This window comes from Salvia hispanica, chromosome 5 (genome assembly GCF_029641045.1).
Source record: "Salvia hispanica isolate PSC_SH4W2 chromosome 5, Shi_PSC_v1, whole genome shotgun sequence".
NCBI classification, from domain to species: domain Eukaryota; kingdom Viridiplantae; phylum Streptophyta; class Magnoliopsida; order Lamiales; family Lamiaceae; genus Salvia; species Salvia hispanica.
Window position 1 is genome coordinate 23143786 of NC_142696.1, and position 25947 is coordinate 23169732.

Genomic DNA, 25947 nt, shown 5'->3' on the forward strand with positions numbered 1-25947 from the left:
TGATATCTATGTGGCAGACAATTACACAGATGGTAGACAATTATTGCTGTGTACACACACCAACAATAGTTGGGTTTTGATTTTAAACATGAACTCGAACAAGTGTCAAATAAAACACACAACTTGTTTGTTTGTAAAGTTTTAGTGGTAGGTTGAATGTGAGAGTGCAGAATTTCAATCAACCAACAACTTGGCTGAAAACAAGTGAGCACTGCATTCATTGTATGGAAGTATCAAAAACAAGAAGCTCTGTTAATTGCATTTAAGTACAAGAAAACAAGTAGTGATATCCATTAGTGTACAGCAAACTAATACAGCCTATTTCTACTTCTGCACAAACGATCAAAGTTCTCTTTCTAAGTATCTAATCATGTTTTAATGCTACTCATTATACAGGATATCCTACACCGTAGAGGGAGGGAACTCGCATGAAAGAATCCGGCCACCAAAACCACTCTCAGGGAATGTGAGGACTAACGAAGAAATAAACATAGCAATTTACATGCAATCAGGTCATAGTCAAGTTTGCTGGTGCTGGATTTGTGAAAAATATGACTTGTCTGCATTTGCAAGGCGATCCTGAAAGAGCGCCCACTCACTTTTGCATCTATCACGTACCTAGAGTTAGAGAAAATACCAGTAACACCATATTAGGAAACAGTACTTTTAAAGCATACTTATAAAATAAGTGATTAATACTAATGCATAAGAGAAGGGGTGAATTATAAACATAATCCTCCTTGGACCAAGATCCACAAAGTTTCCCAGGCTGTGCTGATATACTAATACAAGTGCTAGGAACAGCTAAAATATTTCAATTATTTCAAAATATGGATTGCAACTATATACTATGGCTACAAGGTCGGTAATGGATATACATACCCCCTGCCATGGAGCTTTACCATTATCCGACTCGCCCTGCACAATTATCGTTAAAGAAATTTGACTCCGTCAGAACAAGAAGGAATGTGCATGACAAAATAGGAAGTAAAATATATTGTCAACAAGAGTGTTTGCTAACTCTTAGATAAGAGGAGAAAGCAGAGAGAATAGTCATTTAGTAACAGATTAGTTATTCACCATACCCTCAACCAGCCTTGGTTACCATCAAATTTATATATTTGGGTTATCATATTATCCGAGAAAACAACCGTGAATATCAGCACTGAGATATTGCCCGTAATAAATTTATCACCATCCAATACAAAACAACTGCAAGACAAAAAACTATCGAAACTGTTTTTCTTATGGAATAAAGATACGAGACACCCACACAGGGAAAATCCGGTTCATAAATGTACCCATACGCAAATTGATCAGATGTAAGAAACTGATTTGACAGTACAACTACATCATGAGAAGGAATTATAAGACTTATGCCAAAAGTCAGCTAGTTATCGTTGTCTGACCTGACTTCCAAGCGATGGAATCACTTGATGCACAATCCATTGGGAATCGACAACACCAATCTTTTCATGTGCAGGCTGCAGAACAGAAAGGAAGGACTAATGATTAATGTCAACAAAGGAGTGAAGGACTCATGTGTCCACCAAGAAGACAATGAAACACCTATTCCTATGACATGTCCTTGAGAGTCTCCCCAAATTTGGGCATTCTCATGTAACATAAGTATTATCTCTCTATTTGTCTGTTTCTTTTTGCTTTTAATTTTATTTTCTTTTTGTGTGTGTGTGGTGGGGGGGGGGGGGGGTGATCATGCCAATCAGGTTATGGTTTATCACGTGCGTATAGGGAGAGGAGGGAACAAGCAAGTCACTTACATCCACACATCTTCTTAGTGCAAAATCCAAGCCCCATCCATGAACCAAGTCATTCTGCAAATATATAATAAAATTATATACACTGCTGTGGCACAGGTGGTTCAAACAGAATAATAATGAAAAAAACTAGTCCAAGAAGTTGGAATCAGAAACTTAAATCCAAGGGGGGAAAAAAAAGCAGGATGAGCAGTTTGTATGCGCCAAGTTGTGTCAGCTACCTGAATCATATGCCAGACGCATCTCCAAGCCTCACGGGAAAAGACTGGAGCCATAATTTCCACAAAGCTGTATAGAAATAGAATCAGAAACAATCAGCATAGCACATCAACAAAAACCTATAGAAGAACTGTTGGATTATTTGGATATCATTTAATCTGACTACATTCATTATTCATGAAAATGTATGCCTGTGGATGTTATTTGGATATCATTCGATCCGACTACATTCATTATTCAGAATTAACAGGAACACATACGCTGCACACGGAGGTAAATGTGGATCACTGCACCAGCCTGGTTTCTCCTGGGTATCCCTGTAATCCATCCATCTCTAGATTACAAAGATGTGCATAGGGAAAGAAACAGATCAAGGGTTCCAAGTTAGTGAACTTACTTGTGGACTTCTTTGTTGCCTAGCCTTTTAGTCATTTGCCACGTCAATCCATTGTTTGGCTCAAGACCAGGTTGGGAAATCTCCAAACCATGTTTCTTTACCAGAGCAATATACCTAACATGTGCAGGAAGACTGACATCAGTTATAAAGTAAAACAATAAAAAAGTGTAAAGCATCCAGCATTGAGGGTAGTTTACTTGTCAGCATTGAAGTGTTCAACTCCAAGATCTTCATCCCAAATGAAAATGTACTCATAAGCAGCTATGACATCCGGATGCAAAAATCTCTTAGCATACCACCTAAAAAAACAATGAATCGGTAGAACTTAGAAGTCATCACATGTGCTATCTTTTAGTACTAAAAACTAACATTATTAGAACTCATTATTCCATTTAGAATCCACAGGGTCCGAATAACAACAACATCAGTATGAGTTTCTCATTTTTTATCACACATCTGAAATATCATACACAAAGAGTTTCAATACTACGAAATATGCAAATGTAGACTTAAAATCATCAATGCATGTTGCTTTATATCAAGTGAAGTTCCCACATTTTAAGTACCCTTCATAAGCGCCACTCATCTAAATATGTACTAATCAAGGGTCACAAAGGAGAGCTACCAAAGACCAATAGACTATTACCATTTTGTTTGCTTTCTAGCACTCACATGAATGGCCCGCTGTGACCACTCAAATTGATCCCATTCAGTTGTCTTTCCATCATAATGGAAAAGCAAAATTTGAAAATCATCCGAAAACTGCAAGAAAATTGAACATTACTCTTGGCGCATTAAATAGAGAAATATCTACCAAGAGACTGAACAAATTTCGCAGGTACTTTACCTTCTTCACAGCTTGATTAATATTGTTCCTTTGATCTAAACCAACTGTAAATGTTACCAGGTACTTGGGCTTTCTTTTCAGATCCTGAAATTTCAGATTATAGCACTAAGCATATTCCCAACTCCAATTTAATTCTTCTCATACACAATTTTTGTCGAGTGCATGAGATGAGATAAAATATATGCTGAGAGTGTTCACTTATCCTAATTCTTGTGCCACCTAAACCAGTAAACTATACTGATTATTAAAGGAAGCACAATTTCAAGGCCAAACATGACTAATGCAGACAATTCATTCATAACCTACAACTTTAATGCATTTTAAAATTATACTCCGTAAATGACTAACATGACTGTATAAACTATACTGATTAGAATAAACAATAAACATAAAGTTAAAAGAAAAAATGAACTCTGTATAGTATTACCAAAGAGAGGTGGGAGTCATCTTCAAAAAAAAGAAAAACAAGTTTAAAAGAGACAAGGAGATGAAGACTTATGACAGACCCCATAGAAAGCAATTACAGGCATCAACCTTACCTCACTAGGGTCACCCCATAATCTTCTCAAATAAAAATCTGTTTCTGCGACAACAATTCCTGGTGGTAAGGACTCTGCACCACGAGGGTTTGTGGGAACATATATCTGAAAATCAAAGAGGTGGTTGAATAGAAATTGTTAAACTGACACTAAAACCAAACAGAACAGGTGGAGCTGAAAACACAAATTTATGCTCACTGATCAAATAGCTAATAAATAAATACCTAATAAATAAAATAAAATAAAAAAGACATGAAAAACTAACCATCGATGATGTTAAAACAGTCCCATTTAAACTGACAGAAAATTGCATTAACTGCAATGGACGTCACATAATCTAACTAATGATTTCACTGAGAAATTACCTTATTTCTCTTCTTCAAAGTATTCAAGGAATATGAAAATGCCATGAACCCAATAAGAGAGTGAAAAATAGGAAGATGCAAAATGGAAATATGCCTATAGCTGAGCTGACAACACTGAAAAAATGCCTAGCACAATAGCAAAAAAAAGATACATACAATAAAGAAAACACTAAATCAAAGTGCAGGATAGCCACATTAATTCTATAAAAAATAACAGTGACAAACTAAGACACTTCCTAATTTGATACTGCTTGGATAGATTCCGCACAAAAATGATGGTGTGGAGTTCAATTTATAAATAATGAGTAACAGATTCAAAAAATGAGAGCATAATGCAGTACTCAATGAACATGTATGGGAGAAAAAACTACCTTTGGTGTTACAGGTGTACTACCCGAGCCAAGATTTTCAGGAAAGCTACGAGTGGCACGATGATCATCATTAAAGCCCATATCAAAGGATGATATTAGACTTGAAGGTAGAGCAATCTGAAAATCATTCCAAGGAGTTAAAAACCAGAACTATTATCCAACTGTCCAATAAACATCTCCATTCAGCATGTGATTATCTTGGTCATACCTTACTCAAAGAAACAGAAGGGAATGAAACACCTATAAAATATCCGAACACCATCCCCATGATGGTTGTTACAATAAGCCGCACATCATTCGACTTCCTAAAAGCCCCACCGCGAAGTGAGGTTCCCATTATGATAGAAAGGTTGCTCAAATCAAAGCCCAGGCGCTATGCAGAAACCAATCGTGTAAGCAACTGCCCAGAATAGACCGCATATGCCACTGCTGCAAATCTCAAATCCAACTCCACAAATTGGCAAGCCTGTATCATTGATTCACAGGCCAATCAAGTTAATAGCCGGCAGAGGTCCGCTACTAGTTATACAGAATTCCCATTACTAGAATCAATTATCTGAAGCATTCTAATGCAAATCAAAGTAAAAACTAAATCAATCTAGGATTCCGCCACCCAAAAATGAGAAAACAAAAGTTACTGTAAAGTTTGTAACTCCTGAAGCACATGCAAATGCAACCATCAGCATTATCAGAAAACATTCAATGATCCGTGACTCAATACTAATTAAACCACAATATTTTTTACTCGTCTAAAATTTAAAGCAAATTAGCAACTCGAGCGACATGTGTAACACTCCGACAAATTACGATTAGTCAGAAAAAAATAAATCGAATGCCAATCTGAATCGCAATCAAAGCAGCAGAATTCAGCATATCCAAATCCTGCTTCCTACTATAAGATCGGCAATCATACTCTCAAACATAAGACGAATAACCGAAGAGAGACAGTTGAAACGTATAGTTGAAAAAATCATAGCAATAGAGGATTCAAATATTAAAATCTATAGAAAGGCCGAATCCAGGGTTTAGAGGCTTACGAACTTCACCTCCGAATAGGTTGTGTGTGTGTGTGTGTGTAGAGAGAGAGAGAGAGAGAGAGAGAGAGAGTTGTTTCCAATGAGACAGAGATCGAATGAGGTATTATTGCGGGCGACACCAAATTACGGAGGTTTTTTTATTTTTTTAATGTAACTTCCAATTATGGATTCACATTTTTACCCAATTACCAAGTTAACTTCAGTCAAATCAATTAATGAAATGAATAAATCTCAGTTGTAGTACTCAGGCTGGACTAAACTAAAATACAACAAACATTAGATTGGATTTGGATGGTTGTATTAAAAAAAATACTAATTGCAGTGACCGTCTCTACTCAGTCCCACTTTTAATCCAATAAGTGTTAGTAACAAATTCAGGATAACTATGCACACACAATGAATACATTGTACTTAAAAAATTAAACTCCATCGATTTAATTTTTTAATATTAATAAGTACCTAACTTTAGCATTAAAGCATTGAGTACAAGCATGACTAATTTAACCATGATGTTTGATTGCTAATTTGAAATGATTAACTCCTTCGTAATACATTTGCAATATGGCTTTTGAATCTGATTTACTAATTTTTATACCATTCAATGTGTATTATTGAAAAGTACACATACAAGTACAACAGTATCAGGTTTTCATATGTTTAATTGCCCTACTCCTCTTTCCATTTGGATTAATGCAAGCTTTCCCTTTCCCAATACCTTTCACTTTCCCATTTGCATTCATTGATATGCGGTTCAAGAATTGAATACTTATCAATTTAAGATCGCAATGCTCAAAATTAATGAATTTTAAGTTACAAAAAGTTATGTGATTCAATTTTTTTACGAAATTCCTTATTAAATTTATATTACTAGATTATTTACGAAGAAGAATGAACATTTATAATTTTCTCAACCACATTTACATTACAAAGTATTTTTAAGTCTTGGACTGATAGTTTTATTTTTCAGGACCTAAATGTTGAATTGGTTATATGACTTATATTTTCCAGAGATTCTAAAATTGGTTTTATAAGTTTTCTTTTCGACGTTATTGCAGATTTGTGTTAGACGTCACTACGTATATGGAGTAGTACTAATAGTATCATTTTTTTTAAAATGAAAGTTAAAGATCATCTTTTTATTGATTCGCAATTTGAATAAATAGGGTGGGAGCATCAATAATTGATGGACGTAGTGAGAGCAAACAAATGAATGAAAACAATGCGTGCACCTATTCCAAAATCACTCAAGCCACCTGTCCAAGAGATTAGGTAAAAACATGTAAAGTTACTAACTTTATTATCCTTCAATTGATCATTAGTATCTTTACTTTATAATTGTCGACAATTTCAAATATTTTAAACATGCCTATACACTAGCAAGATAACATTTTTTTGTATATTTTGTATTTAAGTTTTAATGGAATGGAAGCAACATAAATTTTAAACAAGTGGAATTTAATTCATATTCAAATGTCACTCTCGAATAAAGAGGACGCCACAAACAATGACTCTTTTCCAAGTTTGCAAAGCAGACACGTATTCTTATACTTAAACATAAAATAGTAAAAGCAAAAAGACGTTCACTTTAGCATTTTTAAATACTTTTCCATATGCTTTAAAAAGGTTCGAGATAATTTTTGTTGTGGGAATCAAATTAAAAATAAAATATGCTACGAGATTGTTGGGAGAATTCTAATCAAGTCTTCTGATAACATTTTTGTTTTTTTTTTCTGATAACATTATTGTTAAATGAAAGTCCCGTATCATTTAAAAGTTTCAAATAAAATTATATACTAGCACTTAAAAAATTGAGCAATTCAATTAAATTGCCTCAAATTCGATAATATATTCAACATAATTTTACCAATTTACCATATAAATAACAGTACTATAGTTATGTGGTAGCAACTCTCACTTCATAGATACGTGGCATATCTCAAAAGCTTTAATATACTATGCTATTTTTTTTTTTTGATCGCAATTCGCAACTAACCAGATTTATCATAGATTAATGTTATATAGTATTATCATATAGTTACAGAATCATTATATGATTATCAGATTATAGGATACTTAGTATAGAATTTCATAACAATTTATCATGATTCATGAATTATGTGGAATTGAACACAAGATTTATCATTTAAAAAGAATTCAGTTATAACTTATCTCAATCTAGCTAATCCATATTGGCCTTACACCGTTTGCCGCTTCAACTAATATTCTTGGTCTTATCTTATCCCCGCTAAATAAAAAAGAGCGTCTTGTGATATATTCTTTGGGAACTGGGAATATATAGTACTACCTCTTTCCCTGAAAATTTGATACATATTACTATTTCGGTCCGTCCTTGAAAATTTGATACACTTCACTTTTACCATTTTTGGTAGTGAACCCCATATTCCACTAACTCATTCCTACTCATATTTTATTATACAACTAATACTTTAAAAGTAGGACCCATATCCCACCAACTTTTTCAACTCACTTTCCATTACATTTCTTAAAACCCGTGTCAGGTCAAAGTGTAGCAAATTTTGGGGGACGGAGGTAGTACTTCGTAGTCTATTTATTATTAAAAAAATTAAATAATGAAAATGATTATTCCTTCCATCCACTATTATTTGCCATTAATTTTTTTTAGTCCATCTGCTAATATATAATACTACTATATTTATTTTTTACTATTTTTAATAATCGATTTTATATTTTATTAACTTATTTTATTTATATTTTATTATAAAATTAATATTAAAATAAGATTCATAATAGACTAATTTTTTATCATACATTTTCTTTTATTTTTTTAAAACTCGAGTCGGATCGGTTAGTGATAATCAAACTATATTAGGCTGAATAGTAAAATTAATTTTAACAGCCATCACATGGCGGTATCAACACTGACCTGTCCATTTTTATGCAACAAGCTGTCATCCAGAATTAAGCATATTTGCATATTGGTAATTATGTAAAATCTTCATTTCAAACTAAAATATTAAAAAAAGAGATTCTTGGGTTGATTAAATAAAAACATGGGGGTATGATGATGATCACATGCTTATTATCAGATCACATGCTACTGTTGCTCCAACCAATTTTATATCACCTCGCATTATAGTTTGTTTCAATAACATTAAAATTTAGTAGGAGTATAAAATTTATTAAAAGTATATCCAATGTTGTCAAATACTCAGTATCCAGCCGTAAGTTTTGACTCCCTAAAATTTATAATTCGAACCATCGATATATTATATATTTAAAAATTAAAACGCGTTTATCCTAAATATGAATTCAATTACTCTCCGATAAAATATAAAGTCAGCTAATTAATACAAAAACCAAATTATGGGTCTACGTATTACCCCTCCACTTTGACCATTCCATGGATTTACGATTTATCACCAATAGTTTTGGAATCTGAGAAGTCAATATTATGTAAATATAAGTTGCAATATTATTATTCGAGCTTGAGAACGAATATTAGAGTGGAGAATAACTTTCACACAGACTTTTTGGATACCACAAACGTAATAATCTTCAAATACAAAACACTCCACAAAAGAAAAAGGAATAAAATTCGTGTAGGAATTTTCTGATGGCCAACTTCAACTAACAAGATCATTAACACTTAAGTAACCTTTCGGTCACTTTTAAGATGAGCTGCGGCTGTCAGGTGTGTTGTTTAGATGATTTTTTAATTTGAAAACTAATGCATCCTTTATTAGAAAATAATTATTTGCTTCGAAGAAAATAAAACATACTAGGGGATTTTGAGATGTGTAAGAGATGGATTAACATTTTTTATAATAGATTTGCTGGAAATAGAATTGTAGAGAGTATGCAGATTAAGCAATGTTTACATATTCAGATTATTGTGGTGAAATTATGAATGTAATTTTTTCAAAAGTATTTTGACATAAATGTGCGATTAACGTGAATTTTTAGAAGAAAGATATTAGAAAAAGGAAAATGTTTAGAACCGATTCACAAATCACAATGTCCACCATATTATAGTTTTATTACTAATGTAATTCTTTTTATATTAACCAATAAAATATTCAAGAATACTACTAGCTCTATATAGCCCAAGCACTCCATTTTTAAGGGGGCTGGTGAACAACTCGTTGAATATTGGTGTTCATTATTATTTTGATACTGCCAAATTTGTTTGTGGGACATATTTTCAAGTTAGAAACGTACATTTAATGCATAAGCCATAAATATACAAAAACTAAATGTGATAGTGGCAAATTTAAAATTGAGTTAAGGCCCTCACCTAGCTAGTTTGACAAGCCCAATATCTTAATCTTAAAACTTAAAAGTCTTATGTTGCGGTCAACACCTAAATCTTAGATATTAAATTAGTTGCGTCCTTGATCCTACTTATAGATGCAGGAAATAATCATAATAAATTCATAACAGGGTTATTTATGTAGCAAATAAAGAATTTGATAGATTGATTATGATTGATTAATCCCGAATCTGCAACATCAGAAAAATGTTAGTTTTCTAGCGAACTCACCCTTATGATAACATTTTCTCATTTTATTTGTGTGAAGATAACTGCCATCTTTGTTTTTGTTAGTTTTAATGATCATTGTCTTAACCACAAGCTAGTATCTAATTAGTTGCATTATCCTTAGAGGATCTGGGCTCAAAATATGCTAACTCAATGTACCCGGTCCATTTATGCTAAAAGGAGGCCCAGCCAAATTCTAATTTGGTCCTTGATGGCCCAATAGTTAACAGGTACTTACTTAGTAATATAACATTTGCATCATTATTAGTATTTCTCAACATTCATTATCATTTAACTAGACTAGCTACTTCCCACTAAAAAAACTCAATTATCAGAAACATGTGATAGCTAAGCTTCGAAAATATACAGTATATAGTTATGAAAAAGTCACGATCTCATGCAGTATATATATATTTTATATTTCTTTCTTTCATCAAATGGGGAACCCAATTAATTGTTTCTGTACAATTGCACACTCCCCCTGCTGCCCTGTCCACAGAATCTGTGTAAATATATTGCTACTACAACAAACAAATTTCATGAATGAAGCAAAAAAAGAAAAACGAATGACATTTTATCATCATCAGAATTTGGCACAATGTGAAGGCAAACCAGTTTCATGATTCACCATCACCACCTCAGTCGCACTGCAGTCCAGCACATCCTGCCCCAGCTTCGCCCCCGCGCCCTTCAACCCCTTCAAAGACAGAGCCTGATTGAACAAGTTCAGCGACGGCAGCTTCGACGCAGCCGGCATCTTCCCATTAGGCAGCAACGCCCTAAAATCCTGCTTCATCAACGGCACCTCAAAATCTGACTTATCATGCTTCACCACATTGTCCTTGGCGCTTATGTGCGCTCCCGGCTCCATGTGATTGGTCGAGAAGCTCTGCTGGTTCGGGAAGTTCGGGTACAGAGTTACGTAGCCTCTCAAATACATCATGTCAATCAAGAACTTCTTCCATGAGGCCTGCCACCCATTGGTTCTTGACTTTGGGATTTGGACCGGGTTCGCCTTTGCGTCCTCGGTGAACCTCATGTTCATGTACACGTAGAATTCCCTCCATTGCTTTGGCAGGAAGACTGCGCCCCAGCTGCAGGGGAGCTGGTGGAGGTAGGGCGTGTTTGGATGGATGCGTTTGAAGTAGTCCGTGGCATTCCATTTAGGCCTCTCTTTCACCACCTCCACGAGGCGGGGTGTGTAGAGGGAGATGGACGAGAGCTCGGGGAGGGAGACTTGGGGGTCGTAGTGGTAGGCGAGTAGGGCGTACTTGATCCACAGGTAGAAGTACGGGGACACCTCTATGTCGTCCTCTAGAAGTAGGCCGAAATCGTCGTCTGAGGAAGGGTACCAGCTCTCGCTCACAGCGCGTATTAGGCCTCCTTGGATGATCCGCCTGCGCAGAACCTTGGGGCCGTGTGGCCAGGGGAACGCGTTCACTAGTTTTAGTGTGGCCTCGTCGACTTTGCTGTCCATGTTGAAGTTGATGGCCACCTCGTCGCCTAGATAGTACGCGTTCTTTATGGAGTTGAGCAGCCGGGCTAGGGATGTGGGCCGGTTTTGTGTGATGATGCTTATTGTCAGCCTCATTTTGTTCCAATCTGTTTCATGTTTCAAAATAGGTCAGCAAAGTGGTAGCATAATGAAAACAGGAAGCTTTAACGGGTGTTCGTGTCGTCTTACTAGGAAGCGTTGTGGGGCGGAGATCGGCCATCCAGAGTGCCTTTGTGACTGAGGCTCGTGGCAAGAGCACCAATGTGGAAGTGGTGCCATTCTTGTCAGCAGAAGTCGACTCCGTTGCCATCTTGAGCGCGTTCTTCACGTTGGAGTCGATGTCCGAGACAGTGATCACGACGCTAGGGTTGTGGATCTTGATCAGCCCCTTCATACTAGCGTACACGCCTTGCAACACGGGGACCTCTGAGTTTGAGAGGCTGCCCGAGATGGCCCCAATCCCGAGATCAAAGATCTTGAACCTCCTCTCCCTGCAGACCGCCTTAGGCCATTTGAGGGCCACGGCGGCCTCCTCACAGGGGCAGAAACTGCCCCCGGACACCACAATGTAGGCCTTCTTCCCCACGGTCGTCCTGAACTTCTCAAGCAGAGGGGCGAGCGCCTTCACCTCACCGATGGAGTGGGCGTAGAAGAGTGCATCAATCTTCTGAGGATACATAGCCGCCCACTGCGTCACATACCCATTAGAGAGAGCCTTCCACCATTGATCATCTCGAACTTGAACAATGTCTTTGAAGATCACAGTAGTCTCAGACACATAGGCCAGCCTGTGCTCACTATCACCCCACGTCTCCTTATCGTTCGGATCCACAGGGAGCACGAACGAGCCCGCGTTCCTATACTTCTGTAGCTGGTAACTGCACACATTCCAAATATCAGACATCATTAATTAAAATTAAACAACACTAAACAAACCACAATACCAAACAAAAACACATACCTCAAGTGAAGATCTTCACCGGTTGCAAAAGTGAAGGGCGTCTCGATAAACAGTGTCTTAATAAGCTCAGCAGATAGGAACCACGAGCTAGACAGGAAATCAACCTGCACAACTCTGTCAATAGTGATATCATAAGCCGGGTCGGGCAGATACAGGCCGGCCTCCTTGGAGCGGAACTTTCTATAGCTAGGGAAGGTGAAATCCTTCTGCCTAAAAGGCAAGATCCTCCCAATACTGCCTAGAACAGAATTCTTATATTTATCAGTTCCAGCAACGTGAGACATGATCTGCAACATCTTCTTCCCCGGGATCATGTCATCATCAAGAATGTAGACTAGGTCCGCCTCCGTCTGCAACGCCATCTGGAACCGGCCGTAGTATTTGAAATCATAGGTTGAGCTGATGAAGCTGATCTTGGAATTGTTGTAGCTGTCGACGATTCTCTTCAACGACTGCTCGTTGGGGCTGCCGAAGGAGAGCACCCAAACATGGTGGAACGGGAGAGTCTGGTGCAGCAGAGAATCGAGCTGAGCGCAGAGCGTCTTTCGCTTGAAGTGGTTGAGGATAACGGTCACTCGCGGGATGGTGGGGCCGTGCAAGTCCCATTTGGATTTCAACCGCATCAGCTCCGGGAGCGTCTCTGTTCCAATGCTCTGCTTTTGGAAGGTCTGCACGTCGCGGTAGAGATCGCTCTTGAACTTGATCATCACCTCGTCGGTGGACTTCTTCTGCACGAAGTCGATCTGCTCGTGCTCGCACACCTCCGAGGGCGGGGCGATCCGGGCAACGGGCTCTTGGAAATGGGCGACGGTGTGGGGGGTGGCGACCATGAACTGCTTCCACTGGTGGGCGATTTTGGTGGCCCAGGAGAAGTCGGGCTTGGCGCGGAGATCGACCGCGGGGCTCATGAAGTAGAGGAGGAAGGTGGCGTAGACGGCGAAGGCGAACTGTAGGCACGTCAGCATCGTGACGAGCCGAGATGGAGAGCTCTTTTGCACCTTCAGCTTAGCCCCTTTCCCATTGCCCATGTATTCGCTCAGCATTCCTTCCAAGTAATCACCGCTTCTCGTGTTTCGCGACATTCCCATATCCCGATTTTCACTATGCAAACATCAACACCAGATTGGCAGAGGAAGGAGGTTTGATTAGCAATGCAAGTTGGAGAAGGGACATATATAGGGGAAGGGGTGAGTAAAGTGTGAAGGGTCACATGGGGTTAGCCTCTAAAAAAGCTTTAATTAATCAATCTGAACGAGTTCAACACACTTCCTTCACACACACACACAAATCATTAAGCGGCTACTCAGAAAAGCCTCCACCCTCGCCGCGAAAGAAGGCAAAATTAGCAATTTTTCATTCGAGCAACATTAAATGTTGGTGATGGAAAAGGAATGTATTACGTGAGGCCAACTCAAAGTCTCTTTCATCTCACAGACTACAGAACTAGCTAGGAACCAAATTAAGGCACATTGAAAATACAAGTTAAACAACAAAAAAACAAGCGTTGAGAATCATCGATATATTACCTTGATCGAATCAAAGAATAAAGTAAGAATCAAGAAGATTAAGGGGGAAGGGAGAGACGTCGATTCAGCCCTTTTCTTCCTCAACAAATTAACTAAAGCTACCACAGAAAATCTCAGAACATGCAACTAATTAAGATTTAAGACACGTAAGTGATTTGAATGAGTACTGAAGATTGCTTTCTACGAAACTTATATAGGCAAAGAAAATGGTGGGCTTCAAGGGGTTGACTTTTTGTAGCTGTTTTCTTTGTACTAAGCTTAGATGAAATTTGCAGCAATCTCTTTTTTTTCTTTGCTAATGGCTTTTGGCCTACACTTTTTATATGCCCCCCTTTCTTTGGACTGGTTTTGCTTGCATTTGTGGATGATTCAATTCTCCAGGTAATTATTCTAATCAATTTATATTTTGTTATTTGGATTGTCACCTGTTTTCTTTCTGCAGGGGTTAGGAGGAGAAGAACATTTTGAAATAAGAGTTAGGTGAATTGGAAATAATTTAATTATGGGGAAACTGAAATTTTATTGATCTTGTATGATTATAATTGGATGGCGTTTCAACTGCAACGTTGAATTAAAAGTTTTAAATTGATTTCTGAATCTGTGAGATGCTTTTAGTGATTTAAGTCGGACTTATTACGTGCATGGAAGAAAAAAGAAATGCATGCGAGGCATAACTAATTTCTAGTTATGGAAATGATTAAGTTTGTTTCATTATTCAAATATATGATTAATGGAATCAGTTAAGAGTTTATGCATGGATGGAAATTAAAGGTAATTATTATGAGTATAGTGAACTCGATTATTAATTTACTACTGTGGGATCCACTACAAGTCAAATTAGCTTGTAATTTAATTAATGCGGTATAATATATAAATATTTAATTAATATAAGTGGGAATTTCGTTCAAGGTAATTTTAAATCTGAAAGTTTAATTGCTAAATAAATCCCAAGCTTTATCTCTTCTATATTTTTATGAGTTTTGGTCTTTTGGATCCCAAATTTTGACGTCTATCCTATGTCGAAACTTTAAATTGATTGAAGACTTTTTTACTCATTCTCTATGTTATTAATTCTTTATTCCATGTTTGAGGACTAACTACTTAAAAAACCTCTCTCCCAAATCATATCACTCCCTCCCGAAGATCTCTCTTTTTCCCAAAACAATTAAGACTGTACCTTCCATAACAAAATTCCTGATATGCAAACAAGATTTCCTCTTTAAGTAAAACTTTACTAAATAGTAATGAATATAATGGGGCTTCTAGAAACATATCACATATGAATATACAACAAGGAAAGTGATCGAAGTGAATCTTCTTGACCAGAAGGGAATTTAAAATACAATAGAAAGAAGTGAATGCCAAAATACTAAAAAAATAGTAGTAGTACTCATTTTGAAATAAGAAGACAAATTATATTCATTTTAATCAAAATAAGTAAAGTAAGAAATAGATAAAGAGAAAAAATAATTAAAATATTATTAGTGAAAAAAAAATTCTCACTTATCAGAAAAAAAGAACTTTTCGAAAATAGATGGAGTTAGTATATACGGAGTGAACAACCGAAAACGGATAAACATAACTACTCTTTTTGGGATTGAGGTAGTATATATATAATTTTCTCCTAAATTCCATACCGGATAAATACAACACCTAGATTCGAAGATTGATTGGGATGAAAATTATATATATGTATTCGTACATTCTTGTTCATTGATTCTAAAGCACTTGTTTTGTTTGTCACTCTTACTTCTCACAAACAAATTCAAATTTCACTAGGTTCGTATACTATATATTTTACAACTTTTAGTTGACGCCTGGTTAATCCATAATTTTTAGAAATAGTGAAATAAACGATAATTTTATACCTTTCGCACATGAAGTTGTACTTTTAGAGATTCACATGCACATAATGGTTAATTTCCACAATTCTCTATGAGGACATTGAGGAGGTTTGACTTCATCAATGAGAGAGACAGCAAATGAAAGAAAATTAAATGAAAGAAAGCAAATTAATAAATTATTCAAATCATGTAGATGAAATTTGTTCACAAAATTTCATCCCTAGATGAGTTATCACCCCAACCAAACATGATTTTAGTCTATAAACCTTACACTAATTGCTCTTACGGCCGATATGGGCATTGAGTCTGTAACAATCGACCCCCCTTAAGGGGCCAACATCTTCATTGGTCACAGCTGGTTCTTTACCAGACCATCACTTCAAGTTCTCGTTGGTCATGACGAGTTCTTTGCTCGGCTATACCACCCCGAGTCGGTCCCAAACGTATTTGTTGGTCACGGCGCATTCTTTGCCGGCCACCTCTCTAAACCGCTTGGATTTTCAATGAAAACACTAATGTTCAAGACCAAATAGGAAACATCATCCCAAATTAACTAGCTTGTTAGGAGAGAAAGATCATTTAGTTTATGGCCGATACTGGGACATTTTATTGAATTCTTGGCCAAGAACACATAAGTATAATAAAGTATACTACTTAACAATTTTTTCCAGATACTTCTAATTTTATATTAATTCTACTTAAAAAATATTCAAAACCGACGACATCGATGTTTTATTTACCGTTTATAGAGCTTGGTATATGAGATATACTGCATAAGTTAAATTGACCTCACTTCTCATATAACTACTATATTTACCTTTTTTTTATGAAAAATCATTCTCCAATGAGAGAGGTACTTGAGAATGTATTATACATTTTCCTATTGATGGAGAGGTAAAATCTCATAACTACCATATTTACTTCTTTTCATAAAAAATCATTCTCCAAGGGGGAAGGTATTTGAGAAGGTATTACACTTTATATTTTTTAATGTATTTGTACTATTATTTTATTTTTATAAAAATAATATAACTTCTTATATACCTTTTTCCTTTGGAGTGTGTTATTTTTTGGAAGGATATATTTTACTTTATGAGAAGATAAATGGATAATATACCTATACCTCTCCTTGTTGGAGATGCTCTAAGGCACCATTGATAAAAGAAAAATCTAATATAAGAATCCCCAACAATGTTGCATTAATATTTTTCCTTAACATATCATATTTTCATTGTCCACGCATTGTGTGGTATACGGCCAACTAATTTTCTTTAACGGAAAAATGAAAAGAAAATTTCTCAAAAACGATCGAAAATAAAACAAATTAAACATTTAATCTATCTATTTTCTTGAGAGTAAACGCTCACATGGCACGCAGATTGGATCTAATTCACGTGAATAAAAGGCGCAAAAATTCTTATCAAACAATTACAATCGAAATCTAACACTGTAATTAATTGTCTGACAGTTTTGTTATACTAAATATTTATCATGGTCAAAAGCTAAAAAATTCGTTTTAATTTTGTGAAGAAGTCAACGTAGTTCAATTTACGTACACACTTAAAAGGGCCAAATACAAACCGAAACTATATCAAGACGAGGCAAAACCAGCAATCCAAACTTGACCTACAATGTCAACATCCTAAATCAAATTTGTGATTACTTTAAGTTAGTTATACCAACACTAACTCTGGATGATCCAGTCTTCTCATCCGTCACTTTGTTAAATACGACTAGGAATATAATGTAACGCTTATTTCAAACTATTTTAAGAGAGGGCACATTGTTAATATTCAAGGATATCGATTTATAAGTAGGTATAAGGAGTATATATGCTCTATTTGAAAAATAAATTTTTTTTAATAATACTACTATTAATCAATAAATAAGCATGCTTCTTTATAAAATTAAACTTATGAGATTCAATTTTTATGTTATGCCATAAGCAAAATTACTGGTTGCCTGTTGCACACTTGGTCAGCGCTAAGAATTTGGCCTTTCAATTGGGTGACGGTTTGTTTGAGTAATACATGGTTCCAAAAAAATTAAAAATAATCAATATATACAAAAATACAAGTGGAGTAATGCCTAAATAGACTCTATCGAGGCATCTTCACATGATTTGGATCTTTCTTCATGGAAAATCAATTATTTTTTACGTTATTAAATTACTAAGAGCGTTAGTCTATTAAATTGCCAATCTTTTTGGCAACTAGTGAGAATTTTAGGCACAAATTTAGCAAAAAGTCCTTAAAAGGTCGATTTTTTGGTGGGCTGAAGAAATACTCGCTTTGTTTACAACTCAGGAATATTTATGCGACCCATAAAATTAAGTATGCATGGATAAATTTGGTGTAAGTATACAAAATTGACAAACATTAATTATATTAATATAAACATTCGTTAGGTCCATTCTTGTCGTTTGATTCATATAAACTCCATTATATTAGCATGGTTACAATCTTGAAATGTCTTCGATTTAAAGGAATCGAGAGAGAAAAAGAAAATATGATAAGAATAATGCCATTGGTTTTATCCTTGCACAATTGGCATTTATTAACCATATATATCAATATCTATTATGCCAAATCATAATAATTTTCGTTTATTAATTATGCCTAGGAGTAGGGACAAATGTTGGTATAGCGCTCATTGCGTTTAATACACATGACTGAAAATAGAAGCTAGCTACCATTTTTTATGAAAAAAATTAAAAGGTATCTTAGCTTACACAAATCAGCTGTTACGAATGACAATATTGAAGCCAAATTTTGTCCACTTAATTATATTTTATGCTAATTACTGTAAATAATGATGGATCATGTTTATTTTTTAGATAATTACATAAAATGAGGGTACAAAACATATATTCAGAAAAAGGAAAGTTAAAAAGTTAAAAATGGATGAAATCATTGAAATGCATTCTTACTAGAATTGTATTGCGTTTGTCTTTATTTTAGTACTCCACGTTGACTACAGATGTGATATAGTAATAAAACAAAACAGACTGCAATGGGCTATGCCTATCAATAGTGGAATCTTGGGCCCAATTAACTCTATAGGCCTATGGATAGGCCACTCGTTTCATTTATACTAGAATCATGTTTTTTTAAAAAATTAATTTATTCCCAGATATTATACTACTACTACTACTTAATGGAGTACCAAATTTTACAATAACTTCATTGATTATTAAACATGATTTAAGTAACGTTTCGACTAATTAAAAAAGAGATGTGAAAATCTACAAACATTGACGTGCGAAAATTTGAAATAACGTTAAAACAAGTTTATTAGACACTTGTCCACACACCAAGAACGGAGCTTTAATAAGTCAATGCGATTGAGAGCATCAAATGTGAGCTTGTCGCAAAGTACACAAACAAACATGTCATGGTCTTGTATTCTTGTAAAAGGTAAGGTCAACCTTTGTAACTCATCTTTTAATTTCACAACATATATACTCTCAATGTGTGTTTTCTACGTTTTTTTTTACCAAATGAAATTTCATCATAAGGTTGGAGATTTTGGTTGGATTCGAGGGTTTAACAGCTCAACAATATCATTATATTTTTAATAGTAATTCATTAAAATGTAATCAACTTATATAAATGTTGGGTAACTGAGAAATTGAACACGGATTGCAAGGACACATTTTGTACAATTGAAACGTTGACCTTGATCAATTGACTTTCAAGAAACTGAGTTGTCAAAATTCGAGAAATTAAAGTTGCTGCACCCACTCTAATAGAAATGAGGGAATGATGATTGAATTTAGCTTTCTTGTATGGAACACAGCTAAAAGTGTTGGGTTGGGAAAGTCTGATGCTGAAATTAGCTAGACGTTGACTCTTTGGCCATTTTAATAATAATGTATACTATGATAGCCTTTAAATTAAATTAATAAAGGTTTGAACTTTGAAGCATATAAAAGTCACAAACAAAAACAATAACATTAATTTATGGAGGCCCAAACTACTAATTTGGGTTTAAGGTCCTGTCTATGGGGCTTAAAATTTCATACACCTTCCATTTAATGTAGTACTGATATTGATGCACCAAAAAAAAATTCTCATCAATAGTCAAAATATGAATAGTGTTTAAAAAATTACTAGATACACCAAAAAAAAAAGTTACTAGATCATAATGAATAACCAAATAACCGAACACCAAAGTCATTTGTAGATACCAATTAGGTTATTTTTAGATTGGGTTTTATTGATTTAGTTCATAACCGAAGGTTACTTTTAGATCGTTCAGTCCGTCCAAGTTCATATCCTTTGTATGAACTAAAAGTATGAAACGATCTTTAAATGACATATTGACATCTAAAAATTACCTTTGTATATTTAGTCTCACTCTTCTATTTTAAATCTAATGCTTACGATTTGAGCTCTAGTTATATAGGAGTATTAGAATTTAGTTACTTTTAATTTTTTTTGTTACTACCCTTCAAAAAATGCTTACAATGATTTGGTTGTTCTTACAATACTAAAATTTAATATAGTCAATATACAAACAACGCAGAAAATAAGACCCATTACTCGCAGCATTGATTTTCGTAAATTCTCAACAACTCGACCACAATCAAACAAGAGCATAAACTAAGTATAGTTTTTATTTATCTATATCGTTCACACCCACAACCACTCAAATCCACTCTAACCGAAAACATTATACATATATAAAAAAGAATAATGTCAAATAATCCACATATCCACGTACAATTTCAGCTTTACATTGTACATTTGCCTGATTTCTTGCAAAAAGGTTGAAACCCCACCAAGGCCCCCACATCTCGACCCGATAATATTATGATGAGTGTCCAATCCGGATACACATTTGATCCGCTAAGAGAGAGAGTCGTTAACCGTCAGAAATCCACCTCCCAAGGCCTCATATTTGCCCGATTTCTATTCATCCTCTATAGTAGAAAAGTCCGGTTCAGTCGGCTTCTGCAGCGAACCAGCTGTACTCGAACCGGAGTCAGTATGCTTGAGATGCTTAACAACTCTCCTACTAGCAGCCAATCTCCCTGCATAAACATGCATCTCCTTCTCCTCAGCCTGTTGCTCCGATTCCTCTTCATCCAGACTCTCCAACGCCCGGAGCTCCGCCGCACTCCTCCGCTTCTTGTATCGCCGCCACGCCGCCTGAATGAAGCAAGCAGCCCAAGCCCTCCACTGGTGGGAGTAGAATCTAAACTTGTGCCTTAGTTGCTTGCTATGTAGCCTCCGAAACTGCCCCGCCACAAACTTCAAATCCTCGGCTCGGAGGGCGAATGCCTCGACCTCCGATATGGCCTTCACCGTCCGCGTGGAGGACGGGAGGATGACGCTCGGGCGGGGGTCGAGGGCCCACGTGAGAAGCTCCTCGCCGCAGAAGTCCCCTGGACCAATGCGGCAGGAGTTGAAGAACCCGGTCCGACCGCCATTCGTGGTGTAGGAATCGAGGTTCCCCCGTATAATGAATAGCATTTCATTGACGGGATCGCCCTCCCGCACTAGGCACGTGCCCTCTGTGCACAGCGCGGGCTTGAGCCTCTCGCATATCGCGTCCAACATCCTCTCGTCCATCTGGTCGAAGAGAGGCACCTGTTGGAATTAAAAGACCAAACAACATTGCATAACTTCAGCATCAAAGTTGCATATAATACTACTTGGAAACAGAGGTTTAAAGGCTTTTGAGACCGAACCCTTCGAACAAGGTCGTAGCAGAGGTGGCGCTTGATGTCGCGCCTGAGATCGAGAGGGAGGCCCTTGAGCAGAACTTCCTCGTCAACGCCTCTCGTGGCAACCCATTTGTACTGATCATACTTGCGCACGGACTGCCTCAGCTCTTGAGGCAGCTGCCGATGATGCATCCACTGCTCGGTATCTGTTCTTCGTATTCTCCACTCTTCTAATCGAACTGTTGTCGATTGAAGGTATGTCTGCAAATCATGATCCAACAAACACATTACTCTCTATTCATCAAGCTAAACATGATCTTCCTCTCCCTTACTTGCATATTTCCGATGAGCAACGCAAACAAGACGAGACCAAGCGTCGCCATAATGATCGCAAAGCTTATCTCTCCAACATAGGTGCTTGTAGCAAGATTCTGCCCCAGAGAACTGCACAATCACAAAGCACAATCCATATTCAATATACTAGTCTGTTCAATGCAATGTGAATCCTTTCCAAAACAATCAACAAATTCATTCTAAAGGAAAAGCATTTACCTAAGGTTCTTCAAGCCCCACCAGAGGCAGTAGAAGTACTTGTTGAAGAAGCTAGCTGATGTGACGTCGAAAGATACAGCATCTCCATAGATTCCAAAAGGATAATGGCTCTTATCCGGATTGCACTGATTCGTAACATTGCTGGACAAGAACCATAAATTCCTTCCGGTCTCCATAACCCTACGGCAGTCAAAGTATTTGTACAGACACGATGAGGATTCAAGGTCACAGGCATGCCTCCAGCAGGCCTCTTGCCTCTCAATTGATAGAAGATACCAAGAAGCACCCAAAACCTGTATAAATGTAAGAAAGTCATATTACATTTTGTTACTTCAGAAACATATATGTGTGTGTGTGTGTGGACTTACATGGCTTGCAAGCATGTATAGCATGAGATTGTAAGCAGCTCCAGCCCAAGCTGTTTCTGTGACAACACCAGTAGCCTTCACAATTTGTGAGGAGAGAGGAAACATAAGAAAAAGTCTTGGAATGTATTGGAATATGATTATGAACCTAAGCACATTCTTGGTGTTGGTCATTGTTGAACCTTTAAGGCTAGGGATGATCCCCCAAATCAGCATCTACAATATCAATCACAGTTATAATAAGGCTTTGCTTTCGACAGCAACAAGGAGAAGACGAGGAAGAATGAGTTTCACTTGACAAACCTGAGGGAGAGGAAGGGCGCAGATGGCGTCAAGCCAGAAGTAGCACCGGAGGTACCTTGAAGCTATCTTCTTCGAGTCAATCACAAGCTCCCCTCTCCCAAATACACGAGAGGAAGGCGCCACATAAGCAGTGCGAAACTTGATGTAAATCTGGATTGCATAAAAGGCATCTGCTATTGATCTTATGATTGTTAACACAACTTCAAGGGTGAATCCTATGTCGATGCAGAGATTCTGCCTCACCACTGGCAGGTAAAAGAATAGGGGGTCGACAAACAAAGATACTAAACAAGCTATTAGGAAAATCTTGTTCCATCTACGGATTGCAGGCCCGCGAGGATCCAAAATCCTCTTCTTTACTCTCTCATAATCCTCTGAAAAGACGCGAGATAACACCTTGGCTTTCAACGATTTTCCACCCTTATCAGCCAGCTTTTCGGTCTTCTTAGAGCTCGACTCTGGCACCCGTGTTCCATCGATCTTGTAGTGCACCTTAAACAAGTTATCACTATTGAAATTCCCAAATTCAACATCATCATGAAACCTGCAAGATTAAAACTGGACTCAAAAACTTCTTCTACTATCAAACAGTTGAGATTTTGATCATGATATTCAGAGTAAAAAAAGTAAATGCAACACACCTCACAGATCTTGAATTAGTATAAGCCATGGCTCTTTGATCACCAAAACTTGTCCTCCTTTGCTATGAATAAATAGTTTGATGTATAGGGCATCCAGCAGCAAGAACTTGGCTGAAAATTGGGGCTATGAAAGCTGGCAGAAAGAGATGGACTATGTATTCATATCCACCAATATGAAAAAGAGCTCTCATTCAGTAGAAATCATGTGAAAAGATTGTTTTCCCAACTTTGAGCTTTGTGTATGTAAGGCCCTCTAATTTCTTGCCTTTTCAGACATGAAGTCAGGTCAAACATGTGACCAATGCACTTGGATTTTCATATAATTCTTGTCAATTCTAAACCCCCTTTACACTACAATGTCAAGCCTCTCCGAATTTGAATGCCTAGTTCCACTAGAACCAGTCAATGAGATTGATTCATTTTAACAAATTGAATGAGTCAAGATTTTGAGACTTGTAGGATGAACAGAGAAGAAAGAAGCAATCCCAGAAAATTAAGAAAGGGAACTTACTGGAATTTGGCAAAAGATTGTTCCTTTCATCATCCCTTGCAGCTGTCGCTTTTGCTTGATTACATTTAAAAACACGAAAATAAATAAGAAGAAACAAAAAAATTGACAGAAAATTAAGAGGGTTGATTACAAATAGGCTCCATATTTCATTGATGTTTCATCAGTTTTTGTTTTTTGTGAAGGAGATGACAGCATGGATATGGGAAAATGAAATAAATAAATGAATCGAATTTATGGCATTGTTTTAAGTGATTCCATATACGCTGTATGTATGCAGAGATTGAGTGAGATAGATAGTCCAGAGTAGAGAAGGTTGAGAATGGGGTGGAGGCCGATGCAGGGACAGGGAGGTTGTCTGTTTATTAATGTGCAGTTACAGTAGAAAATTTAATGGATTCAACTAGCAATAAAAATAATTTAATGGTTTTTTTTATGTAAAGATCCCAGGAGTTGACTGAATTGGACTCCACCCAATTATCTATTGCCACGTGTATATACGTTTTCTCGTCCCATAATAAGGGCGCGGTTTTCACAGTCCGTAGAGCAAAGTACAGATCTACATCTACTACTAATGATTGATGAAATAGTTTTAGAAAAAACAAAATTTGATTTTAGATTAAAAACACCAATAAATAACGTATAGAAATTATAGAAATACTCTCAAGAATAAGTTAAAAGTCGGCACTAACTCCACTAAAACTGGATTTTCCAAAGTGGGTTAGTTTGGATTTTAGAATAAATTTATGTATGCATAGGTTATAGGTAAAGAATCAAATGATAATACCTGGATTACATTTGCAGTCGATATAAATGGTAGCCGAATTTTTTAACTATTCTCAACGTTTTATTTGTTGAGATTTGATGTATCAGTTGTTTCCATCTTTTATAGTGATAGCATGCATTGGAATATCATCAAATTTGTGTTGCCATTCATTATATAGTCGTGATTCGTGAATGATAATAGCGTTGCTTAATTCATTTGATGGTACAATTATTTGCCCAACTATCGCGTGAGTTGGTAGCTTGAGAAGTGTCTAATATAATTCACTATTTTCTCTATTCTTTTAGAACAAATTTATTTGATAGAATTCTCAGATTATGCTAAGTAATTTGGTTCTTCATTCAATTATTATAGTATATACTACCCCATCTTACAATAGGAGTCACGTTTGGTGTGAGCTCGAATTTTAAGAAATGTAGAGAATGATCAATTGGTTAAGTTAGCAGTACTAGAATGAGGTGTATCTATCATTTATAATAAAAGTGAAATATGACTTTTATCGTGGGTTGGGGGTAGTATTTGATTTTTATTCCATGTGTATGTTAAACAAATGTATCCCAAGTTAAGTCAATTAGATCATGGCTTATTAGTTATATAAATAATTGTTTAGAAAATATTGGTAGGATCTGAACACAATTTTTTAGTTACAGCTTACAGAGGCCATCACTCGCCTTCAAATAATATTCATGTCGCTGCCAAAACCGAAAAATAATTATGTGGCTCAATCTGATAAAATCAATATAGGCTATTATTAGCTATATAGGCACATGTCCTTGAATAAAATAATCCAAGAGACAAAATATATATTGGTCATCGCTCAAAGCATGGATAAATTTATGTTGATTTCATTTCTGTTGATGTGAAACTTTACAGATATTGCATACATTGAACATCATTTTTATAAATTTTAGTTTATAGTTCATCTTGCACGTTCACAATATTTAAAATCAGTTTAACATATGAAATTAGTAGTACCAAGTTGAAATTATGCTACAAGTGTGTATGGTATATATCATGATTGGGCATGGGGACTTTTCTCTTACAAATTATGACTTTTTTCAAATTTAAATAGGAAATCTTTGACTATAAATCACATAATAGTTGCCAGTTGTTATATGGTTGGTGGCTTATGTACGTACTAAATATACTCCAATTCTTGTTGTTTGTTTCTACTTATACCATTACTATTGCACAAAAATGGTTTACAAAATAGCCGTCTCTCTTT

General features: G+C 36.2%; 3 protein-coding genes across 5 annotated transcripts; all 3 read right to left on the reverse strand.

Annotated features, from left to right (window-relative positions):
* Nucleotides 1-231: 231 nt before the first annotated feature.
* LOC125187956 (uncharacterized) lies at nt 232-5712 on the reverse strand. Of its 2 annotated transcripts, none has more exons than XM_048084643.2 (14): nt 5554-5712; nt 4725-4982; nt 4517-4633; nt 3781-3885; nt 3242-3325; nt 3041-3156; nt 2592-2693; nt 2395-2508; nt 2258-2314; nt 2000-2066; nt 1782-1835; nt 1410-1484; nt 883-918; nt 232-618 (listed from the first exon to the last, which is right to left on the reverse strand). In XM_048084643.2, the coding sequence occupies exons 2-14, from the start codon at nt 4851-4853 to the stop codon at nt 520-522; spliced, it is 1155 nt and encodes a 384-aa protein (XP_047940600.1). In that variant the 5' UTR covers nt 4854-4982; nt 5554-5712; the 3' UTR covers nt 232-519. The 2 variants fall into 2 exon arrangements, with proteins under 2 accessions (XP_047940600.1, XP_047940601.1); XM_048084644.2 differs by having other exon boundaries at nt 5563-5664.
* A 4755-nt stretch (nt 5713-10467) lies between these two features.
* Nucleotides 10468-14340, reverse strand: LOC125187107 (glycosyltransferase family protein 2). 2 transcript variants are annotated; one of them, XM_048083630.2, is made up of 4 exons: nt 14055-14340; nt 12529-13629; nt 11757-12445; nt 10468-11674 (listed from the first exon to the last, which is right to left on the reverse strand). In XM_048083630.2, the coding sequence occupies exons 2-4, from the start codon at nt 13614-13616 to the stop codon at nt 10656-10658; spliced, it is 2796 nt and encodes a 931-aa protein (XP_047939587.1). In that variant the 5' UTR covers nt 13617-13629; nt 14055-14340; the 3' UTR covers nt 10468-10655. The 2 variants fall into 2 exon arrangements, with proteins under 2 accessions (XP_047939587.1, XP_088914407.1); XM_089058281.1 differs by lacking the exon at nt 14055-14340 and having other exon boundaries at nt 12529-14043.
* A 6220-nt stretch (nt 14341-20560) lies between these two features.
* CNGC15 (cyclic nucleotide-gated channel 15) lies at nt 20561-23909 on the reverse strand. Its single transcript, XM_048082485.2, has 7 exons — nt 23431-23909; nt 22790-23333; nt 22490-22702; nt 22122-22414; nt 21902-22013; nt 21594-21830; nt 20561-21492 (listed from the first exon to the last, which is right to left on the reverse strand). The coding sequence occupies exons 1-7, from the start codon at nt 23457-23459 to the stop codon at nt 20812-20814; spliced, it is 2109 nt and encodes a 702-aa protein (XP_047938442.1). The 5' UTR covers nt 23460-23909; the 3' UTR covers nt 20561-20811.
* Between the last annotated feature and the right edge of the window lie 2038 nt (nt 23910-25947).